Source organism: Entelurus aequoreus, linkage group LG07, assembly GCF_033978785.1.
Source record: "Entelurus aequoreus isolate RoL-2023_Sb linkage group LG07, RoL_Eaeq_v1.1, whole genome shotgun sequence".
Classification (NCBI taxonomy): Eukaryota; Metazoa; Chordata; class Actinopteri; order Syngnathiformes; family Syngnathidae; genus Entelurus; species Entelurus aequoreus.
The window spans coordinates 75594321-75606092 of NC_084737.1; the positions used below are offsets into that span (position 1 = coordinate 75594321).

General features: G+C 39.0%; 1 protein-coding gene across 2 annotated transcripts in view; it reads left to right on the plus strand.

Moving 5' to 3' along the window:
- Positions 1 to 11401, plus strand: part of casp9 (caspase 9, apoptosis-related cysteine peptidase) — a 55043-nt gene extending 43642 nt beyond the window's left edge. For both annotated transcript variants that reach the window (XM_062054481.1, XM_062054480.1), the window contains 7 exons: positions 222 to 307; positions 3011 to 3187; positions 6653 to 6742; positions 6822 to 6969; positions 7039 to 7224; positions 9552 to 9661; positions 10689 to 11401. In XM_062054481.1, the coding sequence (XP_061910465.1) occupies positions 222 to 307; positions 3011 to 3187; positions 6653 to 6742; positions 6822 to 6969; positions 7039 to 7224; positions 9552 to 9661; positions 10689 to 10790 (899 nt within the window). In that variant the 3' untranslated portion in view covers positions 10791 to 11401. The remainder of the gene's footprint in view (positions 1 to 221; positions 308 to 3010; positions 3188 to 6652; positions 6743 to 6821; positions 6970 to 7038; positions 7225 to 9551; positions 9662 to 10688) is intronic.
- The last annotated feature ends 371 nt before the right edge of the window (positions 11402 to 11772 follow it).

Sequence of the window (11772 nt, forward strand, 5' to 3'; positions counted from 1 at the left end):
TCATTTTTTTATGTTTTCTGCTGGTGGTGTGCCTCCGCATTTTTTCAATGAAAAAAATGCGCATTGGCTCAAAAAAGGTTGAAAAATACTGCATTAGTACACCCACTTGTGAATTGGATTACACACACACAGATTGAGATACATGTTTGCAACTGATTTTGCTACAATGATACTTTCATATATGTTTTATATTTTTTATTCAACACATGTTTTTGACGCAGCACCCGAGAGGGAGATGCTACAACCTCAAACCCAGGCTCGCATGCAAGGCAGGACACGACGGGATAGCCGACGGGATAGCCTCCAAGTGAGTATCACACATCGGTGGCTGCAGAGACACTTCGGCAGACTCTATATCAGGGGTCTCAAACATGCGGCCCGCGGGCCAATTGCGGCCCGCGAGACGTTATTGTGCGGCCCCCACCTTAATATGAACGTTTAATGTTAGTGCGGCCCGCGAGTTTTATATGAATGGCGCTTGACAGCGTTGTGTGCGGAGCTGAAGCATTCTTGCCAACCCTCCCGATTTTCACCCGTCAACAATACTGAGGACAACAATATTGAAGACACGAGGTTTAGCGTCCACTTTTTCTCCATACAAGCAATGTGCCTGCACAGTCACATGTTATATGCGGCATCAACAAACACACGTAAGTGTCTGCAATGCATACTTAGTCAACAGTCATACATGTCACACTGAGGGTGGCAGTATACATTTTTTTTTTATCAATGTTACAAATATGCGCCACACTGTGAACCCACACCAAACAAGAATGACAAACACATTTTGGGAGAACATCCGCACCTAAACACAACAGAACAAATACCCAGAATTCCTTGTAGCCCTAACTCTTCCGGGCTACAAGGAATCTACCAATCTACCAATCATGGTGTGGTATATGGCTCTCGGGGGCCGAACATTGACGTCACTTGCGTGATGCATGCAGAGAGAAGTTTTGCTGCTTTTCCACGAGACCCGCGCGCGCTATTCCTCCCTCCCTCGTGCGCTCTCTCGCGCGCTCTCTTGCTCTCTCTCTCTCTATCTCGCTCTCTGTCACTGTGTGTGTCTTTCTCGCTCCCGCCGGTCCGAGCGGGGGAGACGAGCGGTCCGGTTGCTTCCGAAGGAGCGAGCGACAATACAAAAGTGTGGTGCACTGGACCCCAGCGCTGATACTCCGACATAGAGTCGCTGGGCAAATCGAACGTGTAACACGTTAGTCGTGATCGGGGCTAATTGTGCTACCGTAACTGTAAACTCCACAGCGAGCCCCCCCCCCCCCCCCCCCCCCCCCCGTTGGCTCCAGACAAAGACGATTTTTGTTATTTGGGTCCAAAATACCCCTGCGTTAGTGGAAAAGCGGCAAATGAGTGAAAGCGAGATAAACGTTGCCATGGAGACGAGGGTTGTCTTACGTGCCTGGCTGCAGTCACACGGCGACACCTGTCCGTCAGTAATAAAGTCCCCGATAACCTGGACCAATTCAAACCGTTATTTGTTTTTTTTATTGATTAATTTGCATTGCCTCACACAATGAACACTACATATATTTTTATATGACGCCATATAACACTCCGGGAGCCGTCACTTTTTCCCGGTACTTTCCGCCGACCGCCGCGTTGCTGTCGGGAGGAAAAGCGGAAGGACACACATTGCGGAAATAACATTATTCTCCGTGCGTCGGTTAAATACAAATATATTCCACAACCCCAAACATGTCTTTTTCAAAGCGTGCAGTGAAGATAAAGGTTAGTGATGAGCAAAGACAATTCCAAGAAAAGTGGGAGATGCAATATTTCTTTGTTGAGCACAGGGGCAGCCCAACGTGTCTTATTTGCACAGAGAAAGTTGCAGTGCACAAGAAATACAATTTAAAACGTCATTATACAACTAGACATGCTGAGGAGTATGCAAAATACCAGGGAGATGAAAGAGTGAACCGGGTTGCACATTATGTGTATGTGTATACATTGTTGCTGACTGGAGAAATCAAATTATTATTGTTAGAATAGAATAGAAAGTACTTTATTGATCCCTGGGGGAAATTCAGCACCACTGTTCGCTCACAATAGACAAGAATAACAATAAATAATATAATATATATAATATATTATATATTGTGCACAATATATAATATATAAATAATATAAATATATTCTACATATACTCTACATTTAAGTGCAGTCAAGGAACATATGCATTATACAGTCTGATGGCTGTCGGTATGAAGGACTTCCTGTGTCGTTCCGTGTTGCATTTTGGGAGTCTGAGCCTTCCACGGAACGTGCTCATTCTCCCCGCAAGGTCCGAGTGTAGTGGGTGGGAGGTGTTGTCCATAATGGCTAGGAGTTTTGCTGGACTTCTCCTCTCTTGTTATTACTTATGACTGATTTATTTACTTAATTCTCATTTTGTTCATTTATATTTTGATTTTATTTTGTGTTGAAAATAAAAATAAAGACATTTAAAAATATTTGTTTTAAGAAATCTTTTCTTGCGGCCAAGCCTTACCCAGACTCTGCATCCAGTGGCCCCCAGGCAAATCGAGTTTGAGACCCCTGCTCTATATACTGTATATCCCCTCATACGTCCCATGTTGAGCTGTCACCAAAACTGTAATTGACCAACTTCACCACTAGGCTGGGCTCTACGCATATATTGTACTTTAATCTAATGAATGCAAAAGAAAATCTATAAATTTAGATACAGTGAAATTGTCTACAACCATCATTGAATTCCATACCCAAGCAGATTAAGACAGTGTTAGATAGTGATGGTGCTCACACTTAATATTGACACCAAAGACAAGATGTACTCACTTGACTGTGTATGCCAGCTGTTTAGACAGTAACGGGGGTGTGCGTACAGTAAATCTATACTGCTATACAAGCTGTGCGCTTGCTATTTCTACAATTGTCTTTTGAGAAGCTACAACTTTTGGGGGATACTGTTTACTGCATGTATATCTTGTGTTTATGTTAATGCCTATTCTTATGTTTTTTTGCTCGGCAGAGCTACAAAATGGACACCAGCCCGTGCGGACATTGCCTCATCATTAACAATGTGGATTTTGAGGCGCAGAGTGAGCTGAGTCGCCGTCTGGGGTCCAACATCGACTGCGACAAACTGGAGAGACGATTTAAAGCGATGAACTTTATGGTGGAAGTCAGAACTAACCTGAAACAAAGGGTAAGGCAGTAAGTTGCATAATTGGCCATGACGCATTGGCATGTGATTTTTACAGATGCTGTAGGCAGGGGCGTAGCATGAAATTCACAAGACTCAAGAAGTGCCCTATGCTATTGCATGAATTTGGTTGAAACCATCTTTTAAAAACGCATAAAATAGAGCTTAATTAGGTGTCAGGTTCAAACACTGATGACATCTATTAAACAGACAAGAAGCAAGGAATTAAACAAAGACAGAATTCAATTTAGCTCATTGAGGAGAAACGTCTGGGCTGTACTCTTTGTAAAGTCTTCCACCACGCTCCGACGAAAGGTCGCACGCCTCCTCTTTTATTTGGACTTTCCCTGATTACATGGCAACAGCTGTTTCTAAAGGAAGGGGGGTCGTACACAGCCGTCGCCTTTGGTTACAAAACAGTTAAAAGAAAAGGTGCCTTTAGAGGGTCAGGTCCTGCTTCATCTCCGCTTTGTAGATCTCGGGTCAAGACAATATCTTACTGTGGATTACAATAGATCAAAGAAACCGACACCTTCATGTCGCTTCCCATCCTACACAGTGAAGTTTTACAAGCCTTTTGATTAGTAAGATCAAAGACAGCTTTTGTCTGCTCGCCGGGAAGTTTTGTGATAACTTAGGTACAATTATTCTGACATTAGGTTTTTGACTCTAAGCGCTGGGGTTAACATTTGTATCGAGTAGGGGTGTAACAATTGATCGATATATCGATTTATATTCCTAAATTTCAAGTGTATCGATTTGTGCTTGGCAAGTTTGCCTTCCGGAAGATAGGTATCGATCCGAGGTCGTTTAAAAGGGAATCGATCGATTTGGTCGATAACAGTGCAGAAAAAGGAAAACATTGGATTTAAGAAAGACAAACTTTAAATAAAGTTTTGTGCGGGCTTTCTGCAGTACTTTCTACATGATGGCAGTAAAAAGAAGAGCGCATGGGACGGGTGTGTTTTGTCCTTAACAATACTAATGGCTTTGCGCAGGCAGTGTGTGCTGTAGATCAGTGGTTTTCAACCACTGTGCCGCCGTGAGATACAGTCTGGTGTGCAGTGGGAGATTATCTAATTTCACCTAATTGGGTTAAAAATATTTTTGCAAGCCAGTAATTATAATCCGCAAATTTGCAGTTGTTGAGTGTCTGTGCTGTCTAGAGCTCAGCAGCGTAACCATGTAATACTCTTCCATATCAGTAGGTGGCAGCGGGAAGATAATTTCTTTGTAGATGTTTGTTGTGATCACAATATGCAGACAACAGCGGGAGGAAGCGTGCAGGTAAAAAGGTATTTAATGCTTAAACCTAAAATAAACAAAAGGCGAGTGCTGCTAAGAAAAGGCATTGAAGCTTAGGGAAGGCTATGCAAAACGAAACTAAAACTGAACTGGTTGCAAAGTAAACGAAAACAGAATGCTGGACGACAGCAAAGACTTACAGCGTGTGGATCAGACAGCGTCCACAAAGTATATCCGAATATGACATGACATGACAATAAACAAAGTCCCCGCAAAGAAGGATAGCGACAACTTAAATAATCTTGATTGCTAAAACAAAACAGATGCAGGGAATAGCGCTCAAGGAAGACATGAAACTTCTACAGGAAAATACCAACAAAACAGGAAAAGCCACCAAAGTAGGAGTGCAAGACAAGAACTAAAACACTACACACAAGAAGATACCAAAAAAATTCCAAATAAGAGCTATAGTCATGCATGGTTGGTTATGGTTTGAATTCTTATCAAACACTTGCGAGAACAACTTTTTATTGTCAATATCAGCTGCTGAGTTACATTTTTTAAAATGTTTTTTGCTGGTGATGTGCCTTGACATTTTTTCAATGAAAAAAATGCGCCTTGGCTCAAAAAAATGTTGAAAAACACTGCTGTAGATGTCTGGGAGGGAGGGGAGAGGGGCCCCGGGGATCTTTTCAGCCGTCCTCACAAACCACCGCAGGGCCTTCCGATCTGCTGCAGTGCAGTTTTCAAACCACGCTGTGACGGCACTGCTGAGGGTGCTCTCAATTGTCCCTCTGTAGAAGGTTGCCGGTTACTTTTTTACTATTAGTTATGCAAGTTTTTATTTACTTATATTTATTTATTTACTGTATATTCATTTTATTTTTTCTATTAATCTTCATATGTCTTGCTTGTATTTTATTCTTTATCTCTACTCCTGGTTCTTACTATTTTACAAGTTTTATTCTTTTTATTTTCCAACGTTCCTGCGATGAGCCATCTGCCTCAGGGGTTATTGGCCGTGCTTGTGGGGGCGATTTGTGTCAGGGTCCTGGTGGCCATGGTGTGATGACCTCTTGGTGCAGATGGCTCCTGTGATAGTGTTTACTCACATGTCTCCTGTACTCAGCCGTGCAATCTTTTGTCTATATAGTTGCATATGTATGTGTGTGTGTGTGTGTTTGTGTTTGGTATCTGTGTCCGTGCGTACGTCTGTGATAATGAGGGATATTGGTCACTGAGGTATTGTTTTTAACTCTGTAAAGCACTTTGCGTTGCATTTCTTTTATGTATGAAAAGCGCTTTATAAATAAAATTTGATTGATTGAAGTTTGAGGAGGGGATGTGGGCTTTCCGCAGAAAGTAGAGGCATTGCTGGGCTTTCATTGTAATGGAAGTGGTGTTCCGAGTCCATTCTATTTTTTATGGACAAGGGGGTGTGTCTGCTTTGAGATCGTCTGAGGTCCATAATGAATTTGTTGGTTTTGTCCACATTGAGTAACAGGTTGTTGTGGTTGCATCAGTTCCTGTACAGTATCTCATTGTCTCCAGACTGTTGTGTCATCGGCAAATTTAATAATGTGGTTTGAGTTATGTGTCGTTGCGCAGTCGTGTGTTAGGAATGTGAACAAATTAAAATAGAAGAAGATAAACCTATTGAAGTACTCAAGTAAAAATAATATGGCTCTTATGAAGGCAGAACAACATTTAATGTTTCTTCTGCCAAAAAGTATATTGTGTGTCTTATTTATTTTAGTTATTAAAAAAAAAAATCTGTGTGTATGAATACTTTTTGAGCACATCCAACAGTACTGCAATAAAATTCATATCTGTGATCATGTTGGTCACAATAACCGTGATATAACATTTTTATATCGTTGCATCCCTAGTTTGCATCTATCCAGGTGGAATGAACCATTTTGCATTTTTGATGGGGGGTGTATGCACTCTTTCACATTTTTCATTTGATTAAAAAATAAAGTTATATTTATTTTATCTTAACATTTATGTCATTGTTTTTTTTATAACTTACATATTGAAATGACAAAAAACAAATCTTCAAACTTTATAAAAGCCCTGGGGACCTTTGTCGGTCGGAGACAAAAATTGAGCGAAAATCACAAACAATGTTTAGGAATACAAAAGACATCCCTTTATGTTGCTTCTTTTTGTGTTTTTTGAATGTCACAACTTAAATGTTTAAAAGTTCTCATCACTTTACAGAAAATCAAGCATGAATTGTCAGAGTTATCGAAAAAGGACCATTCTCCATATGACTGTTGTGTGGTCATCATTCTGTCTCATGGGACCGAGGTGAGCGTTTGATTGTGGTTTCCTTGTCTATTATCTCTGACTCATTAAATTTTGCTAATTTAATACGTATTAATTACAGGTGAATCACAACAGATTCCCCGGTGCTGTCTATGGTGTGGATGGACAATACGTTCCAGTTCAGAACATCACAAACTACCTCAACGGGAGATTCTGTCCATCTCTGCAGGGAAAACCCAAGCTTTTCTTCATCCAGGCGTGCGGAGGAGGTAACCAACTAACGAACTGGAACCTTTCAGTGCCAGCATTTCTTCAGCAATGCCCTTTTTGTCTTTAAGGGGAAAAGGACAGAGGCTTCGAGGTACCTGATGAGTTTGAACCATGCAATAGCGGAGAGGATGACCAGACGGACGCCATCCCCACATCGTCCAGCAGCGACTCTCTGAGCATGTCTGATGAACCTGACGCCAGAGCCACACTGCCCACTCCGAGTGACATTCTGGTGTCCTACTCTACTTTTCCTGGTAATTTGTTATCATTTTTTGGCTGCGACCACACTTGTGGCTCAGTACTATGGTTTGAAACCCCCCAAAAAATTAAGAACACCCTTTTTAGTGCGGTTTGCTTTGCATTCACGCTTGTATTTTTGTCATGGGACCAAAGGCTGCATAGTAAAGAACATATATAGTACAGGCCAAAAGTTTGGACAAACTCATTCAATGTGTTTTCTTTATTTTCATGACTATTTACATCGTCACTGAAGGCATCAAAACTATGAACACATGTGGAGTTATGTACTTAACAAAAAAAGTGAAATAACTGAAAACATGTTTTATATTGTAGTTTCTTCAAAATAGCCACCCTTTGCTCTGATTACTGTTTTGTACACTCTTGGCATTCTCTCGATGAGCTTCAAGAGGTAGTCACCTGAAAGGGTTTTCACTTCACAGGTGTCATAGTTTTGATGCCTTCAGTGACAATCTACAATGCAAATAGTCATGAAAATAAAGAAAACACACTGAAATGAGAAGGTGTGTCCAAACTTTTGGCCTGTACTGTACTGTACTGTACATAAACTAGGGGCTGCATGATTTTGAGAAAAAAATCTAACTGGGATTTTTATTTGCAATAATTTACTTAAAAAATATTTGGCTTTATTCTGAAAGACTCAGAGCCTTTGTCGAAATCATGCCCTTAAACTGAAGAAATTGCATTTGATTAGTATACATATTTTTAAATAAATAATAAATGGGTTATACTTGTATAGCGCTTTTCTACCTTCAATGTACTCAAAGCGCTTTGACAGTATTTCCACATTCAAACACTGATGGCGGGAGCTGCCATGCAAGGCGCTAACCAGCACCCATCAGGAGCAAGGGTGAAGTGTCTTGCCCAAGGACACAACAGACGTGACTAGGATGGTAGAAGGTGAGGATTGAACCCCAGTAACCAGCAACCCTCCGATTGCTGGCACGGCCACTCTACCAACTTCGCCACGCCGTTTTAGTACTATGAAATTTTTTAAAAATTTTGCAGTAAAAAAAAACCAGACGGACAGAATTTTACTGTAAATTTTGTGTTGTTTTTTACAGCATCTTACTAATACTGCTAGCAAATAGAAAAATGGTACCGCTGTTTTTTACAGTAAAATTCTGGCTACTGAGATGCCAGTTTTTTTAATCATAAAATCTAATGTCATTTTAACAGTGTACAATTTGTTGGATGAGTAGCTTTGACATCAGTCAAGCAGATCCATCCACTTTCTACTGCTGGTCCCTCTCGGGGTCACAGGGGTGGTTGGAGCCTATCCCAGCTGCATTCGGGCGGAAGGCGGGGTACAGCCCGGACTCAGTTAAACAAGATGTCAAATGAGGAAGTGCAGTGCGACATCATCGCAGGGCCAACACAGATAGACAAAATTCACACTCACATTCACACACTAGGGACAATTTAGTGTTGCCAACCAACCTAACCCCAGGTGCATGTCTTTGGAGGTGGGAGGAACTTTATTGGCATATAGTATTTCCAATATTTTGCAGGCCATATAAAATTATGTGGCAGGCAAGATCTAGCCCTCAGGCCTTGAGTTTGACACCTGGGATCTAAAACAACTAACTATGCAGAAAACGGAACAGATGATCTAAATTACAACGTGGTATTTTATTTTGTTACCACCACTTGCTATCCTGGTTTAGTTTACAGTATGTGGTTTGTGCGAGGAGTGCTAAACAATAGTAAAGACAATTTTATTTTAATGTAATATCTGCTTATATTTTATTAGTATTTTTCCCCAAAAATATGTTTATTGTCAGAATTTTGGAAAACAGAAAAAAGAACATAACACAAACAAACACTTACATATTGCACTATAATCCGTTTTCAAAAAGAAAAAACACTTAAAAGAAACAAAAGCATGTATTATTATTATTAATTGTTATAATAAAATAATTATTTAATGTAAGTTGTATACCTGTTTCTAATTTAGTGTGACTTTTATTTTGAAATGTAATCCATCAATCAATGGCCTACATTAATGTTAAAATCAAATGAGCATTGTACATTTCAAATAATAAAAGATAATCTAAAATCACTTTAATGATAACACTGTATAATCTTTTTTTTTTTAGTTTGGGGTTCCTATTTTCATTTCACCAAATAGTAAGCTACACAGTATTTAAAATAGTTATCATTATTGTGTTATATTATAATAAATATGATCATTTAACTATTAAATTCAGTTTTCGGAATTATTGCTGATTCTGTTAAAGTTATCTCCTGTTCACCAGTGCATTTTTACAGTTATGTTTTGACAAAATGATCAGAAGCTTGTGTGATCAATGTTCCCTCACAGGCTACGTGTCCTGGAGGGACACTCAGTCTGGTTCATGGTACATCGAGACACTGGACCGCATCCTTGAGGAAAATGCTGCTGCCCATGATTTGGGCACAATGTTAACCATGGTGAGATTCTCATTGTGTGTAATTATGCTAATTAGTAGTGATGTGCGTATCGATACTGCCATATAAATACCGCCGATACCACATTTTTATGCTCTGATATCGATCCTCAAATCAAAATGTCGATACTTTTGATACTTTAGTTCAGCGGTGTCCAAACGTTTTCCACCAAGGGCCGCATACTGACAAGTCAAAGTTTACTGGGGCTATATTGATATTTTTTTTATTAAAAAAAATGCTAAAAACAGATACTGTGTCAGTTATGTTTTATAGGTGACTAAGTATATTTTTACCAATTGTTAGAGCATTTCAGCTTTTTCCTCATTACATACCGATTTGTCTGCTCTTTTTTCTTACATGTTTTTTTCCCATGTAAGAAAATAATTAAATAACAATAACACGATTGTCTAAATGCATAACCTCATGTATAAAACATTCTGCTTTTACAAAAATATTAATGTTCAGATACACATTTAACCATGTTAATTATGGTTGTTGTCATTTTCCAAAATAATTCCTAAATTAGTATTGTTTTATTTTTAATTAACTAACTAAACTTTGTTTATGTTTTAAGTATATTTTATTTGTATTTTGAGAGGTTTTAATATTTTAGGTAATGGGTGTCTAAATGTTTTCCACCTAGGCGCATACTGAAAAGTCAAGTTAGGGGGTGGCTTTATGATTTTTTTTTGTTTATTATTTAAAGACACTAGTTTGTGTTATTGGTGACTAAATATAATATTACTAGTTTCAAAAGTTCCGCTTTTTCTCATTACATTCTGATTTTTTGCTCTTTTTTCTTACATTTTTACTGTTGTTGTTAGATACCTATGTTATTATTTAAAAATACAACATTCTCTAAATTTTAGCAGACACTTTAGGTATATTTGCATAACGTATCGGTATCAGACCGTTATCGCCGATACCAACCTAACATTTTAGAAAATCAGTGGTATCGCACATCACTACTATTTATTTGGACCATGGTTATTGGATGAAACATACATACTTTGTCTTTCTTTGATTTCAGGTCAACAACGAAGTCTCTCAAAACTCTGCAAAGGGCTACAAGCAAATGCCAAGTTATTTTAACTCCCTCCGCAAACATCTTCACTTTCAAACCCTGCGCTAAAATTCACTTTGGCAAAAAAAAAAACTCGACTTGTCAATCACATTATAGCCGTAATTCACCCTGTAGTTTTCAGATGCTTTCTAAAATAAGTTTTTTAGGCACAGTGTCGTTTTTACCAGTTCAGGACAGTCAGATTTTGAAATACCATCTGCACTTAAATGTTGCAATCCTTGCCAATTGAAAGTGCTTTTTATGACAACCGATTTTACAGAGCTGAAATATTACGCTTCTGTTGTCGTGCTGGAAACTTTGCAAAATTAAATCTCTAAAACAACACAACTTTTTCAAAAAACGTGGGTTTTGTTTTTTCAACATTGGGTGAGATTTTACGTAGGGTAGGTACATTTAAAAAATACATTTCTGTATTTCTTGATATGTTTTTACCTCTCCAACCCGTTTTTTTCATCAAAATACCCTGTTTTTACATTTAAACATGTAGTGAACAGACTTTGGTGCTTCTTACTACTCCTTTTTAGACATGTTGAATTGTGCAAGTGTAATAATGTAATTTTTCTATTGCTATTTTTCTGTACCTCTGTAAATGATTGTGGCTCCAAGCAGTCAAGATTAAACCACAAAACACACATTAAACTTTTATAAAGTTTGGTTAATTCAGGCCTGTTTATGCCAAGTTGTGACACAATCCCTTATCCTCATCTGGCTGCACATGTGGTTCTATAAACAACTATTACGTCAGCTTTTAAATGGGACAAGACCTTCGGTTACCCTTCATTTTTGTCTTATTTAGCATCAAAAATATTTCAATACATACATTTTAAAGTGAAACCTGGAGAGGCGTGATTGGGAAGAATGGCCGCCCGGATCTGAACCCGATTGGTGTTTTGTTATTGGACTTTTGTGCTCGTCACAGATTGTCAATAACAAACAACATGTTCAAACATAAGGGTGTCCATATGTGCACTTGGCACCAGGACACCCTAGGCCGCAGTTCCATGATCGACTTTGTAGTTATGTCATCGGA